We start from the raw sequence: 16,461 nt of genomic DNA, 5'->3' as shown, positions 1-16,461 counted from the left end.
CGCAGTTAACCTGGATGACCTGTCAGAAAAGGTATGTCGTTCTGGCAACCGGACAAATGCAAAGGTTGTGTTCATTTATCGTTGAACTCTAATTCCAATTACCAACTCATGAGAAGAACAAAAAGGAATGTACTGTTCTGAATCACTGCCTTTTTATCAGAGGAATCTCCGACATCTCCCCTGAGTCGTTGCTATCAGGAAGTGGCTCAGCTGTAGATTGTATGACCTCTACATGGACTCATTCCAATCAGTGTTTACAGTGTTAGTAGGCAGTCTTTCACTGGTAACAGAGTTCCTGCTTCCAGTGAAACCTCAACACACAAACAGTCTCCAATTTGTCTCCTGCAAACTTGGAATGAAAATTGCAACACACCTACTCTGACAGCCACACATATACAAACACATGCACACACACACACACTCACACACACACACACACACACATACACACACACAGATCGAGAGAGATAATAGTGTCAGTCAAAGTGACATGATTTATGTTTTTCACGTGTCATATGTGGTACTATTGTAGTTGGCACCCAAACTGCAGATTCTTGGATTTCAGTTAATCTCTTCTCATCTGTCACCTAACCTCACTGTCAAGGTCAGTGAAACAAACATCTCTAATAAAAACGTTGCACACTTGGTTGCTACTTACTGTAATCAAATGATTCATCATATTATTCTGTTTATTGCATTATACATACTATGTAAATGAGAATTCAATTAATTTAGGCATCGCTGCTGGAAGTATATGCTTCTCCCTTTTATCCCAGAAATTGTATAATGATTCCAGCAACGTTTATTATTTGTAATTAAAATGTGTTCAAGGAAGGTCACGGTTCGATCCCAGCTGGTTCTTTCTGTGTGGAGTTTGCATGTTCTCCTGATGTCTCTTTGGGTACTCGGGCTTCCTCCCACTGTCCACAGACATGGCAGAATGGAGTTAGGATAATGGAGATTCCAAAATTGTCCATGAATGTGAGTATAAGTGGTTGTTTGTCACTATAAAGCTGTGATTTGCCCGCGACATGTTGGGTGCATCCCACTTCGCGCCCAAACTCAGCTTGGATTGGCTGCAGCTCCCCCACAACCCTCAAAGGATAAGCAGTACTGATGGGTGGATGGATGTGTGGACAAATAATATTCAGAAGTAGCTTATTAATGATGCATTCAGATCATAAATCATGACATATTTCTCTTGCTTACGTGATTTTGTCATCTGCTGCTTAAACTAATAAAAAGCATTGATTTGAATTGGTATTGGATCGGTGATATCTATTACTTGTACTTCCTACAGGGAATATCACAGTGTGGAAGCAGCATCCTTTAAAGATTAATTATATTTAAATCTTTATGAACTGCAATTCGCACCTTAGTAAAGGTTGATTAATCATTGACTAATACTTAACCGAGCAGTTATAAGCCTCTGATAAGTAAAACTGTTTGGTTGCCAGGTTGTGGGAAATCCTCCAAGAGAATTTCACTTTTATCTAAATATTGGATGTGGATCAAAACAACATAGACAGACTTGACTTATTATAATTATGGGATAATAATCTGTCAAGTCTGATGGATTAGTAACGTGTATAGGTAAGGGAACTTTACTGATGGTATAAATAACCCATTAACGACATTTCTTACAGTTTATGATTTTATTTTGGTCCAAATGTCCTTTGGTGCAATGAAAGGTCTCATAAATGAATTAAATAGCTGTAAGATAAAAAGAAACAAAGGATGTTCCACAACCTGGCAACCCAGCATTATTATCACTCATTATGACTCACTATTATCAATAACCACTAACAGAGACATTATTACAGCTTGAAACTCTTTGTCAGTTCGTGGTAAATTATACTATTAAATACTTTTAAACACAAAATAGCCTGGACCACACTGCTGCATTAGTCACACTCTGACATCTGTTGCTACAGATAATCACTGTAGTGGCTTGAAAAAGTTCCCAATTGTTGTCTCCTGTAAACTTGGAATGAAAATTGCAACACACACACCAACACTGACACACGCGCACTCACACGCACTCACACACACACACACACACACACACACACACTCACACGAACTGGACCACCCCGCCCCAGCCCCGCCCAGCGGCCCGACCCCATGGAGAACAGACAGCGGATCATGTGACAGAAGCAGCAGTTTCCACACACACACTCACGCAAACTCACACAAACACACACTCAGAGGCCGAGAGTGAGAGAAGAGTTTCGTAACTTGGGGAAGTTAGCCGGAGCCATCGATCACTGGAGCGTCTTGTTGTTCTCTCTCCGGTGTCAGTGACACAGCGGAACATCGAGCGTCGCCTGCGTCACTTTTTCTGCGGAGTTGCCTCACTCTGTGTCGGACCTTTATTTGTTCTCCCCTCGCCGCCGAGGATCCAGAGTCTCTCTGCTCCTTCAGGATTAAACTGAAGAACACTCGTCCGTCTGAGAAGTGAGTGTCACGGGGACACCGGCTCATCGCTGCTGTGGTGGAGCCGGTAAACTGTATTAGAATAAACTTTATTATAGTGGGGGGGGGAGGGGGCTCCATACATGCGGTGCTGCGGGTTCACTTAAATGAGATCAAGCTGTTTGTGGGTAGTTTTGTGTTAATTAGTTAATTAGGGTCCCGCACTATTATGTTAACCACTGTGCTTTCAGTTTTGTGTGTGTTAGCTGTGTCCACATTTCCACATGTGTAATGTTTCTGAAATGTATCGGTCCGGTGGCTGATGCTCTCAACACTGACCGATAGCATGGCAGCAGAGAGACAACGTTGGTTTAGGAGTCAGGGATTTTATTTTGGATAATTAGGATCGACTAGGTTGTTTCAAATAAATACAAAAAGTGGTCAAAACGTCAATGAGAAACCGTTTAGCTCAATCTATAAAATGTCTTAAAATAGGTAAAGAATATTGAGAACCCTAAATAAACGTATTCTTCTGTCTTATTTCCCCCAAAAAGTTCAGAAATTTAATTAGAAATAATATAAAATAACTAAAATACAAAAACATTATAATAATGATAAAAACCTTAATTTGCCCCTAAAATCTGGATTCAGGGGATGTTCGCATTTCTGACCATAAATACCCACCGAAAGGATTTATTGGATGTGAAAATAGTTTATAATTCTCTGTAATTTGACTAATGATTGATTGATTGTTCCTGTTTTAGTACAACGTGTGATGCTGATTCAGAATCAAGCTGTGAGAGTGCGAGACGACTCAGTGTGGGTGCGTGGTGTAATACACAGTCAGGAGTCTATCTGACAGGTGTGTGTGTGTGTGCGTGTCTGTTTGTGTCTGTGTGTGTGTGGCAGGGAGTGATAGTTTCAACAATCCGTAGGTGACACCTGAGTTTCTCCGTCTGTCCTGACTCATCCACTACATCCTTGACAGTACACATCTCTCTTTCTCTCTGTGTGTTTCTCCGTCTCTGTCTCTCCCTGTTTCCTGTGCTTTGTTTCAAGGCTGAGGCTTGCGTCACACATTCCACTTGGCATATGAAGCCCTTATCCTGTTTAGAGCCTGGAGTGAGAGAGAAAGAGGGAGAAAGAAGGGAGGAGAGAGGGATGTGGATGTGGGGGGTGGACGAGTGGAATGAGGGCGATCTCTCTGACTGACTTTGTACTCTTCTACTCTAGAAAAGCTTTCAAGAAGGAGTAATAATTGAACAAAGCATTGACCTTTCCGTCTTTCTTTATTAACTTATTGTACTTATTTGTCTCATTAGGGACGCATGCACACGCCCATACCCCACCCACCACTACACCTCTTTTCCTGAATAAACATGCTGATGTTATCTGGTGGAACAAAATGCGCAAGAGTGTGTACACACACACACACTGCTCAAAGGGCATGTCCTAGAGAACATTTGGGCTAAACATTAAACCCCTGGATGCTGAAGCGTTGGTGATTCTCCATTAGAAGTTAAGGATATAAGGACACTGTGGTCCACAGACAGCCATTAACTTAAAAAGCTGTAAGTTGTTACACAACTTCACATGCGTGCCAGCACACTCACGCAATCACACAGCCATGTGTGAGCACATGCACACTCACTCGTGCAGTGTGTCTGTTCCTGCTCTTAAACCACTGGATTTAGCCACTGTGACAGCGTAGCTCTTTCTTACCATCCCCCCCCCCCCCCCCCATGTTTGAGGTTCATTGAAGTTTTGTCATTTTTTGGTTGAAACCCACTTCATTTTCTCCCCCGTTTCTGTCTCTGCCTTGTTCTTTCCACTTCCATTTTTACATAGTTTGGTCAGAGCGGCTGTTTTCTTTGCGCTCTCTCTCCTTCCATTCCCCCCCTCTGTCCTCTCATTCTTTGGGTATGGGAGACGCAGTGTGTTGAGGGGAGGTGTGGGGGGGGGGGGGGGGGGGGGGGGGTCAGACAGGAAACCGCAGGCCCCCTGCAGCAGCACCCCCCATTTGGCTTCACTCTCCTCCTTCTCCTCCTCCTCCTCCTCCTTCCCTTCTTTACACCCCCCGACCCATCACGCAGTGTGGAAATAATAACAGTCAGACTAAACTCTGAGGGCTTCCGCTTCTCTCCCTCTCCCTCTCTCTTTCTCTGGCACTCGCTCTCGTTCTCTCCTTCCTCCGCTGTCTGGAAAGCCTCAACACTGCTGTCTTTGACAAGTTCGGCTTGAGGTGCATGTACATTAGCGTGTGGGTCTTTGTCAGGTTTTGAGTCTTGTGTCAACTCCAGTGTGTCTCTGAATGTGTGTATCCACATGTGTGTGGCTGTGTGTGTAATGATGGATTCTGTTTCCTCTCCCCCTGCTGATGGCCCCCTCTGGCTTCCCCCCGAGGTCTGCGGGCCTGCAGCCCCACAGTCTGCTGGAGAGGAGCTGAGGGGGGGTGTGGGCTTGTACATGTCTATGTGTGCGTGTGTGCATGTGTGGGATGGGAGGAGTGGGCTTGGGCAGCTTGGATGAGGGAATAGGATGCCAAAATAAGAGGATAGGGGGCTTCAGCAGGGGCCTTAAAGTGAGAGCAGTCAAAGTAAGAGCATGTGACGCATTGTTAGAGGAGTCAGGAGAAGGAAGTGAGGTAAGGGGATGAAATAAGGGGGTAGGGAGGTACACTTGGGGGTTATGGATTGTAATAAGGGGTCAGGGGCATAAGAAGGACTATGGTGCAATGAGAGACCAAACTGGAAATGAGCTCAGAAAAAGGAACATTTAAATGCTGGAATATTAGCTTGCCACCTTGATGAGTCATGTAATTAGGATCTTAATTTAAGTGAAGATTAGTTCATTCCCTTAGGGCTTTAAATAGGTTAAGGTGTGAGTCAAGCTATAGTATGTACACAAGTCCCCCCCCCCCCCCCGTAAGCTATATAGTGTGTTAATGCTCAAGAGCAGTTTGACTGGGACGGTTTGTGTGACAGTTGTGGTGTACGACATCGCAAGAGGTGAGACTGATGAGGTAAAAGAGGTGACACAGAAAGAAACGGTCAAAGATCAATAGCAGTAAACTGAAGGCTGTTAGTTTTCAATGTGTGTGTGTGTATTTGTGTGTGTGTGTGTTGCGGCGTGTTCTTGGACAAAGCTGTTGTCTGGAGGTTTCTGGTCTCTCTGGTGATCTCATCTTCTCCAGCCTGTTGCCATTAGTGTGTGTATGTGTGTATGTGTGTGCGAGTGTATGCATGCATGTGCGGTGCCCTGTTTGGGTCTGTGTGTTTAAGCATGCGTGCGTGTCTGTAATAATTCAGTCCTTCAGTGATTTAATGTGTGTATTCTGTTGAGTTAGCAGAAACTTGGTGTGCAGTGTGTATAAGTACGTGTGCGTGTGTGTGTGTCTGTGTGTGGTTGAGTCGGTAGCCAGCGACTCCAAGCCACAATATTTTCCCCTTCAGTCATGTTGTTTTATATCATTCAAAGAGCGGGAGAGAAAAGGAGTGCGGGCTGCTGTGTGGTTCAGATAAACACGCTAGTAAAGACGTGAGTGATTGTTGAGGAGCGAGTGAAGAGGAGGTGTTGAAGAAGATGTGCGGAGTCCAAGGGTGGAAAGAGTGAGGGGGGGGGGTCTGTAGGAAGTGTTTGCTGAGTGGGTCGGGGTAGAGTACACAGTAGCTCTACTGACCTAGAAGGACAATATTTGCAGACCACACTTGACATGCACAAACACACACACACCCACATGTAGCGCACTGGGAAAAAAATACTCCCCGACAACCAAGGTATGGCTACTTATTTACCAAATAGGCGCAGTGCTCTCTGGTTCCTTCACTTCACAGTTTATATACCCTCAGAGTTCTCAGCCGTAAACCTTTATATGCTCTGGTTAAAAAAAAAAGACCAGCTGCCTGATCTCTCTCTGACAGGGAGAGTTTGTCGTCGTCCTGGAGATCAGTTTGACCCATTACTATATTAATTTTGTCAAAGCATTAGTGAAACTAAGAACGGACAAATATATTCAGTTTGCCTTCACATGCAACAAGAAGCAGCTAATCAGTCACAACCGAGAAGAGTAATGGTGAATTCTTGTATTTCTCAACCTGGGCCCTATAGGTTTATAAATGTGGGCGTGTAAATAAATGGCACTTAAAAATCTTTTAGAATCAGTCAAGTGGATCACCTCCGCCAGCAGCCGCGACAAGGCAGCTGTGGCTACAATGTAATCTCATGGGGCAACTGCGACAGTCCAAGAACGACACTTCTAGTTGAGCAAGACGTGTAATCTCAATAGATTATTAAAAAAATAGAATATTAATTTGAGCTTTTTTATTGGTGAGGAAAAAGTACTTTTAGAGGACATTTCGTGGACTGTCGCAGTTGCCCCCATAAGATGACATCATATCCAAGTATCATTAATTTGCGTACCAATTTAGGAACTAGGGATAACTGTTAGAATTTTTTTTTTATGATTTTCCATGGAGCAGCTAATCAATGAATGTACTTATAACTGCAGCTGTATTTGAAGCTGCATGACAGATTCAGAGAGAAGTAAACAAGCTCCAGCTGCAGATCGACTCTAATCTCCTGAGGCTCTATGGTCTGTTGAGTTGCACTGGAGAAGATGTGCAGCTAAATTCAATTTTATTTCCTGCAATTGTCCACAGTTTCTCCTACTCATTGTATTTATTCTTTTATGATCCACCCCAAGGGAAAGTTTTGTGTTTTTCATTTTTATGATAGTGATCCTATGCTCAAACATCTTGTTTGAAGAAATACATCAAAGGAAATTGAAAGTTGTTGTGTTAATAGTCGATTACACCTTTACGTAACTGGTGGACATTAAATCAAACACAGTTTCGGTTATTGATTGCAGCATTTGTATATATATTGTAAACAAACGTGTAATAAATGATCTATAACACACTATACCATTTTTAAATGGCAGATCTCATCAACAATCATAACTCCTCCTTGATCCAATATAAACAATTGATGGAGGGAGGGACTGGGAATTTCCCCACTTGCCACTGTTTTTCCTTTCTGTCACTGTAGTGAAACTAACTGTTTGCTCAACTTACAGTGTACAAACTGAGAGGGAGTTTTTTTCTTTTCGTGTTTCGTGATCTGTTTGTGCTTCATAACTGTTATTGTCACCTCTGGGTAAGGAACACAACCACAACTGCTTGACCTCCAGTTGAACTTCAATACAATACAAGCCTGGATTAGAAATAACACACCACGCAAGGACATCCACGCACACACGCACCTCCACACACACACTCGCACAGTTCCCACCTGCCTACAGCCTCTTTGTTTCATGGAGCCGGGTGAAGGGTGAGGCTTTAGTCGTCATGTTCACACCCTTCCTGACCCAGCAAGCAAGCATCCTGCTCTCTGATTGGCTTGCTCCCTATCTGAACTGTGTGTGTGTGCGTGTGTGCGCGAGTTTGTGTGCGCACGGTAGGGTGTGACTGCCCCTGTTCTTGCCATTTGTTAATAATTAAAGGCTAACTTGTCTCCAGACTGTGGACTTTAATCAGGTCACACAAACATACACACACAGACACACACACACAGAGACCCCCTCAGGGTACATTCTTTGACAGTTAATGTTGCCTGTATGCTCCAGTGATCTCACACGCACACACACATAAACACACTCATTTAGGCACAAACATGGAGTCATCATGGCTGCACCTGGTTATTCAAAGGCAACGTAACTAGAACCACCTTTGAAATCTCACACACTTTTGATCCAAACACAGGCCTCAGTAGGTTGTATATGTGTGTGCGTGTTTGTGTGCGTGTGTGTGTGGTGTCACTGTGAAGTAATCGACATGAGGCTGTTTCTAGGCTCATCACACCTGGAGCTGGTTGTGTTCTCATAAAGCAACCGGTCGTAAAGTTGTCTTTAACATTGTTTTAAAATGTCTAGCTTTTTTGGACAACACAACCGCTGTTTAGTGCCGTTTGCGTTACTCAACAAAATAAATTCGACTAAATATGACAAACAGATTGGCAGTGTGAGGAGGAAGAGCTCTCTTTGTGAAAGTAGAGAGGAGGAGCTGAAGTGTCAAATCTGACATAAAGAAAATATATTGTTATGGCTATTGTCTGACTTGAGTTACCGTAAGGCTGAGTGTGCTCCCCCTACGTGAGGTGATTCGTTTTTATCACCTCACAAGTGTGTGTATGTGTGTGTGTGTGTGTGTACACTTGGGTTGTTTGGCAGTTATTTCTTATTCTTCTGCCAAGATGTAGTACTAATTAGGTATAATTTTGAGGTACTTGTACTGAATTTGACTATTTCCCTTCATGCTATTTGATACTTCTTGCGAACTGCATGCCAGAGAAAATACTCCAATATTTGACCTTTGTCTCCACTGCATTTAAGAAAGCATGTGATGGGATAACCGCACATTAAAAAACAGTGGTCAGCAACCCTACAAAAACAGAGGTGTCTAGTTGAGGCCTTCATGTCATGTTATGACATGTTAGACATTTAGCTGAACTTGTCACCACTTAACTGTTCAGATGATTTCATTTTAAATACTATTTGAATCCCAAAGACGTAACACTCCATTATTTCAGAAAATAAGGGTGTGGAAAAGTCTTAAAACTGAATTGAACTTGATTTAACTATCACGTCACAACCCTCCACGTTGTCTTGTGAATCTCACAATACCGTCCTCTTTCCTCTGGTCATGGACCATTAATGAAAAGGAAAGTAAATGAACAAGTTTAGAAGTGTGATTTATCTGTGAATGTGTCTTAACGGTGTGTATTAATCTTTGTGTTTGGTTGTTTTATTTTGTAGGAGCCTGGCCAGTGCAGCCATGCTGATGTATGATTACCCTCTGAAGCCAGACATGGAGACGGTAAGACACATATGTTTTTTGTAAATGCAGCTTTGGTTGCTAGTGTGTGTGTTTTGTGTGATCCAATCATGCCTGAGCATGTTTTTGATGCCATACAGTATCTTTGACCAACAAACACACACACAAACACTCTTGCTACGTGTCTAGACAGAGTGGTTCCCACATTCCGACTCTTCCTGGACAAACAGGCTGCTGTACAGTGGACATTTGCATACAATGGGTACACACACTGCCAGGCAGCAGGCTAATACACACACACACACACACACACACACACACACACACACACACACACACACACACACACACACACACACACACCGTACTGTGAGACATAACAGTTATCTGCTCCCACACAGAACTGGGTTTAAAGTTTTTTGGCCTGCTGTAGTTGTTTGTGAGGCAGAAACATGTTTTCCCTGTTGTTGAACACAGAAGCGGAAATGTTTAACTCCCCGCTCTTTTGTCTTCCTCCACTGCTTCCTTCTTCTGTATCCTCTCTTTCTCTCTCGCTCACAGTCATTCTACTCTTCGCTTGTGAAAAGCCCAGAGCCGTACCGAGTGATCTTCCCCCATCCCGCCCCCCTGTACCACGGGCACATGCATGCCTTCGCCCAGTCCCACATCCCCAGCAACCCCACACACACCCAGCTGGAGCCAGTTGACCTGTCACTCAGCAAGCGCTCCTCCTCCAGCTCATCCTCCTCCTCTCCTCCCTGCTCCTCCGCCTCCTCCCCGGCCTCCTCGCGCAGCTCTCCGCCCTCGCCTCACAGCACGGCGAGCCGCGCCTCCCCCCGCTGCTCCCCTCCACACTCCCAGCTGCGCTCCTCGCCCTGCCACGCCCTCCCGCCGTCCAGTGCCTCGCTTCCATACACCACCATGGTGACTCCTCTGATCAGCTCGGGCTCCGGGGTCATTCAGGGGTCAGGGGTCATGGTGTCTCCGGTCATGGTGCCTCTGTCAGTCCTGTACTCATCGCCCATCCACCTGCACCAGCCCATAATGATGAGCCAAGCCGTCGCTTGTGACGACGACCACCATCGGAGCAGGGAGCACAAGACAGGTGAGTTTCATTCTTTTACCCAGTTAAGTTTCCTGTTAGATTGAGTTGATTAAAATGTATTAATCAATAAAATTAGTCATTAAAAAACAAGGAATTAAAAACAGGACATAACTTCACAACATCGTATGAGTAAAGTGCTGACTCACCTTTTCTCCAAATAAAATGTTCCCTTTTAAAGTCAAACTTTCTTCTTCAACTGTTGACATATCTTTTACTGACAATGAGGAAGTGCTTTTCATTTCCTCTGTTCTTAGAATAACACAATAGCAGATTCTTGTTTCCTGACGGAGCCATGATTTGTTTGTGTTCTGTTTTCTGTGGTCAGCTGGAGGTCACTGATGGACATAGGTCACCATCTCTCACTCTCCAGTCTCTGATAGGCACAGATATGAGTGGACAATGATTCAATTCATACATGACTGTCAGATACATCTTATCATAGTGTTTGCTTGTGATCCCCATATGGAAGAACACATAGATTCGAATTAAATAAGATGAAAACATTATTATAAAACTTTACTCCACCAAGTTTCGTGGAGATCCGTCTTTCAGTTTGTGCGTATTCTTGCTTACAATCAAACAAACAAACCAACACACAGCATCATTTCAAGTTTAAGATACGTATATCATATTAATGTGAGTAAAACCGGACCATACTGACCAGTTCACATCTGCTGATCTTTTTACCTCTACCCAGTTCACTCTGCTAAGCCCCTGGAGCTACGAGGCGACGCCCACGACCTGCACAAGCCAATCAAAACAGAGCCTTGCCCTGAGCTCCTTCATGACTTCCACAGCAGCCACGAGATGAAATCATCGGTCATCAGGATACCACACGAATATGAGTAGGTGGCACACCAGCACGCCCGCACACATTTTGAAAGAAGCACCAAATGTCTCACTTTGTGTTTGGCTGCAGCGCTTCCTCTTTGACTTTACATGGAAGCGATTGCCAGAGCTGTTCCTTGTCTGCTCCTGTTGTCACCTTTTAACAAAGGCGAGGACTGGGTAACCCTAACCCGCAGGATTTAGGTCCCGATAACAAAACTGCTCTTTTGTGACACTATAGGAAAATGGTCCTCAAAAGATGGTAAAAACATAAACTTACATGAACCTATTTCACAGAGGATCAATAACCAATAATGGGTGATTGCAGGGATTTATTCATAGATTAAATCTCCAGTCTCTCCACTCAAACATTAGAAACCCGGCATTTATCGGACTCATTCTCACTGAGGTTTTCTGTGTGTTGACAAACTCTGGGAAATAGTGCAGCGGTGGCAGTTATGATACGGTCTCGTCATGCTCCGATGTCTCTGTTTCATGAGGGCGAGCAGATGTTATCTTTGAAAGACGCTCAGAGAAACGTTTTTGTAGTTTTCAGAGATAACACATGCAGAACCAGTGTCACACAACACACCTTTTACACGTTGACTCGACAGCATGCGGGGGTGTGTTTGATTCCTTGATTCCTTTGTGGCGTCTTCCATTCTCTTACGTTCAGTCTCGTCGGCACCCCCCACCGCGGACTCCTCCCCCCCCCGTCGCCCGATCGCCTCCACATGAGCTCTTATCAGCCATCTCGTTCCCGTCACCTCCCACATTCCTCTTCCCATCTCTCCTTTCTCTCTCCTCTTTCCTATGCTCAGCACTTCCTGTATTATCTTTTTTTTAGCTCATTGTCCAGCATTTCCCACTCTTTCTTTCACTCCCCTCCACTTCCTGTTCCTCCTCTCCTTCCTCCTCCGGTTTCATCTCCTGTAAAGTACCAGTGTTTCCTCTAAAGAAATTGAAGCGGGTCAGTTATAGATGTAGTAGTGAGGGTAGGTTGCAATTTAGTTCTGGCTTTTGTGTGCTTACACACACACACACACACACACACACACACACACACACAGACACGCAGACACACAAATCTTTTACAGAAGTCGTTAGTGTGGTTGCCATCACAGTTGTCACCGTGCCAACCGTGAAATAACTTGACCCTTAAGAAAAATGACTGGGTGTGTCTGTCATCAACTCACTTCTCCAAAAACAAACAAACACACACACACACACAAACCGACACACACACACACACACACACACACACACACACACACACACACACACACACACACACACATTAACGATGTAAATATAACGAAAGTAATGTTTATTGTAAATAGGTCAAGTTGGTTCAGCATTTGTTATAGTGATAGGTCAGCTTGTGTGTGTGTGTGTGTGTGCGTGTGTGTGAGTGTGCGCCTTTTCTTTTGGCGGGGGATTTCAGCACATTCCTCTACGCAGAACTGATCTGTGAGGGATTTATATTTCAACACTCGACACCTGCTCTCAACTGCCACTTACACACGCCCACATGCACATTAACGCACACACACTTTAATGATGACTCTATAAGTGCAGAAAGACAACTTGTTTTTTTTCGTTCGTCGAAAATTGTCTACTTGCCTCACTCCTCTTCTTTTCTTTCATATTCTGTTGTTCTATGAAAAACTTAAATTAAATAATTTTGTACAAGATAGCATTTTTTCCCAATACACACACACACACTTGCACATAGAATAATTTTAGAAACCTTATCCGCTTGGGCCCGTTGAAGTTTGGGTGTGTGACTAGGAAGATTGTTGCAAAGTTGCATCTACTGTTACACACTTTTTTCCATTTTATTTCTCAAAATTTCCAGTTGTGCTTGTGCATCAGCATCGCACACAGAGAATCATATCAGATTCCATTGAATGAATTGTTGAATGGTGAAATGACAAAGACAAAAATGCGAGAGGCGACGGGACAAAGCAAAGGCGTGGTAGACTGGAAAAGGCGGGAGGTGTTTTTCAACTTCCTGACGGGTAACAGTTGTTATTGCATCGCTGAGAGAAACTGCAGCCAATTTAAACTTCCATTTAGCTCTCACCATCATGCAGGAGGTGGCTGTCACACGACACCAGCACCCCCTGCTGGTCAAATCATAAAAAGAAGGGGTGAAGCTGCCCACTGCAGTGAAAGGTCGAGTGTGTAAGATTTAGGTCAGAGGGATCTATTGGCAGAAATTGAATATAAAATAAATGGTGTTTTAACTAGTGTGTTTCATCTAAATTCTAGGAATTGTTGTTATCTTTACCTAGAATGAACCCTATATATAGATAAATACTTAATATTTCATCTGGAGCCGGTGCTCTCAACGCAGGCCATGCTCTTTACAGTAGCCCAGACTGGACAAAACTAAACACCTTTTGAGTTTTTATGATGACTGAATACTATCACAGGTTCTCTTTCATGTTTGGGAGTGGTACGTGAGGTGAGGGGTATTCAGCTGCAACATGCAACTTCACCCCTAGGTGTCACTAAATTCTACACATTGCCCCTTTATCGCTAAAAATCTTTTTTGTTTACTCTGTGTTTGTCTCAGGGGAAACAACCCATCAGTAATAGTCCATTCAGGCACGAAGCATCCTCTGCCCGCCGACTCTCCCGACACGCTGAAGAAGCGACGGATTCACCTCTGTGACTTCAGCGGCTGCAACAAAGTGTACACCAAGAGCTCCCACCTCAAAGCACACCGCAGGACACACACCGGTGAGACACTGCAGAAATGTCTCTTTAAGGCTCTTTTACAAAGCTTGTAGACACAGTTGCTCTTTCCACACTTGCTAATGTTTGCTAGTTGTGGGAACAGTTTCTCTGTAATTTTGGAAGCTCTCAACATTACTATGTAAAGTGCTTTGACATAATGTATGTTGGGACTTGGTGCAATACAAAGGAGACTTAATTCGATGTTTGTTTTCTCCGTGTAGGTGAGAAGCCCTACAAGTGCATGTGGGAGGGCTGCACGTGGAAGTTCGCCCGCTCAGACGAGCTGACGAGACACTTCCGCAAGCACACGGGAGTCAAACCGTTCCAGTGTCCCGACTGCGAGCGCAGCTTCTCCCGCTCTGACCACCTGGCTTTGCACAAGAAGCGCCACCTCCTGGTGTGAAGCAGCTCCCACGGGAAACTTGAAAAAGAAACTCACTCAGTGCTGGTTTAATTGTCGGACTGTACCACTTTGGCTTGAGTTATTTTGTTTTCTTTTAAAGGAGCTGGCCTTAATCGATGGACTATGACAGGGAGGGGGTAATTGTTCCTCAGGGTGCACGTTTAGACCCTTTCACCTCATTAGCCTGTATCACGAGCTGGTGTCACCCATCACATTCGTTATAATAGAAATGTGGGTGTCACAGCAGATGTCTGATCAGCCACACTTTTCGAGAAAAAGGCTGCAACCTCTCAGCTGGCCTGAGAACGGCACCCTCTGGTGGCCACAAGTGCATCGACCCCACACAGCACGCTCAAGCTTTTCTTTTTGCAACATCAGCTCTCGTTTCTCTGCGTGCATTCAAGTACAGATTGTGGACACACACACACACACACACACTTGCTAGCTCGGCCAAAATAATGTGAATCTTCGCAGAATGTATTATATCACACCTGCTGTGCGTTGTGTCATTCATACTTCAGCTTACTCCCATCAGCGCAGCCAGCTGTGACATATGCTAACGTTAACTCCACACCCACCTCATCTGCCTGAAGCCGCTTACATCATGAAGTGTATGAAAAGCCAAACAAATAAACAGGTATCTAATGCTCACTTACCCTCTGTACATACATACAATGCACACGTTTAACGGCACACACAGCGGAATTCATGCACTTATTAGAAGCAGCTCGGTCTTGCGTGTGCTCTTGGTTTTAGGGTTGAACAGAAAACGGGGACAATGGGTCTCATTCATTTTCAGAGTGAAGTGTTTTTTTGTGTTTTCATTCAGAAATGTGAACGTAGCTGCACAGGGGGCATTATCGTGTCAGCGAGCACAAAGACATCGCTCGGTTGGTTTAAGGGTAGAAGCAATGAAATTTCTTACCGATGTTTTATATCAAAGTGTATGTATCTATGAACGTGTGGTTTATGTTGTGACACCGTGGTAGCCTTTTTTTTTTATTCTATGACACTTTTATATGGGATAACAATACAAAGTGCAAAGCAGGGAAATTTGCTCATTAATCTTTCTGTTTTTCAGGAGCAAATGTTTAATTCCAACACGCCTCAAAGGAGGATCTGTTCAAAAAGACTCATTTGATTCCAATCCAAGGTTGCAAAGGTTTCTAGAACACCATCAAACCTCTTTCTTTTTTTTAAATCACCACTTTAGAGCATGCCTTATTTTAATTCAGCTTCAGGAGAACAAAGCAGTTTTTTGCGTATAGCATATTTGTACAACTCTAAAGTGCACTTTATATATATATATATATATATTGTATATATACATAAATACAGACACATGATGTATAAACATTCCCAAAGCCAAACTTTTTCAAATTTCTTTAATCGTAGAGATCTGCTGGTCAGTCTGATCACAGGTGACGTGTAATATCAGTTGAAGGTTTGATCCTTTCTCTTATTTACATGTACACACACACACACACACACACACACACCGAATGTATGGACTCAGCTATCTGCATTTGCTCCTGGATACTTTGCGCAGTCTTTGCTTGTATATGTTATTGTATCTCTGCAAATATAAGTTGTAATATCTATATATCTATATATATGTGTGTATATATATGTACGTAAACATATATATACATGTGAAAAATGATTATTAGACTGAAAGGGCAATTAAAGGTTTTTATTAAGCATGATTTTGATACTCTCATCATAATGGATATTATACGTGTATAATAAAGCCTATTTTCTTTTTAATCTAAACGTTGGCTATTCAAAGGGAACATGTTAAACTGTGAACATATATCTGTACAGGTCTATCTGCAAGTTTGCATCTATTTTAAAACAGAATATTCATACCACTTAATAAACGTATTGACAATATTTATCGTTTTCAGCGCTTTGTTTTAAATTCTATGTGAGTGTATGTGTGGCTGTGCTGGCACTGGCGACAATTCATGAGGAAATTAGTTGATCGACAGATGATTCATTCACATCTACAGTATATTTGGACAGTTTTCCTAATCATTTAAATCAGTTTTATCTGGTTATAAATCTTTATTTATTTGAGTGTTGCTTTGTAGCTTTGACTTTAGCGTCAACTTTAGTTTATTTGTGGTGAAATA

General features: G+C 43.3%; 1 protein-coding gene across 2 annotated transcripts; it reads left to right on the top strand.

Moving 5' to 3' along the window:
- Positions 1-2,142: 2,142 nt before the first annotated feature.
- klf3 (Kruppel-like factor 3 (basic)) lies at positions 2,143-16,219 on the top strand. Of its 2 annotated transcripts, none has more exons than XM_053418420.1 (6): positions 2,143-2,457; positions 9,227-9,287; positions 9,807-10,350; positions 11,048-11,195; positions 13,760-13,926; positions 14,145-16,219. In XM_053418420.1, exons 2-6 carry the CDS (start codon positions 9,246-9,248, stop codon positions 14,324-14,326), a joined length of 1,083 nt encoding a protein of 360 aa, XP_053274395.1. In that variant the 5' UTR covers positions 2,143-2,457; positions 9,227-9,245; the 3' UTR covers positions 14,327-16,219. The 2 variants fall into 2 exon arrangements, with proteins under 2 accessions (XP_053274395.1, XP_053274396.1); XM_053418421.1 differs by having other exon boundaries at positions 2,143-2,503.
- The last annotated feature ends 242 nt before the right edge of the window (positions 16,220-16,461 follow it).

Source organism: Pleuronectes platessa, chromosome 3 (assembly GCF_947347685.1).
Source record: "Pleuronectes platessa chromosome 3, fPlePla1.1, whole genome shotgun sequence".
Classification (NCBI taxonomy): domain Eukaryota; kingdom Metazoa; phylum Chordata; class Actinopteri; order Pleuronectiformes; family Pleuronectidae; genus Pleuronectes; species Pleuronectes platessa.
This window is presented reverse-complemented; position numbering and strand designations above follow the sequence as displayed.

Excerpts from the sequence above, each read along its gene's own strand:
- klf3 (XM_053418420.1), top strand. The coding sequence starts at position 9,246 with ATGCTGATGTATGATTACCCTCTGAAGCCAGACATGGAGACG. Across the intron at positions 10,351-11,047 it reads GAGCAGGGAGCACAAGACAG|TTCACTCTGCTAAGCCCCTG; the intron begins GTGAGTTTCATT and ends ACCTCTACCCAG. Across the intron at positions 11,196-13,759 it reads AGGATACCACACGAATATGA|GGGAAACAACCCATCAGTAA; the intron begins GTAGGTGGCACA and ends TGTTTGTCTCAG.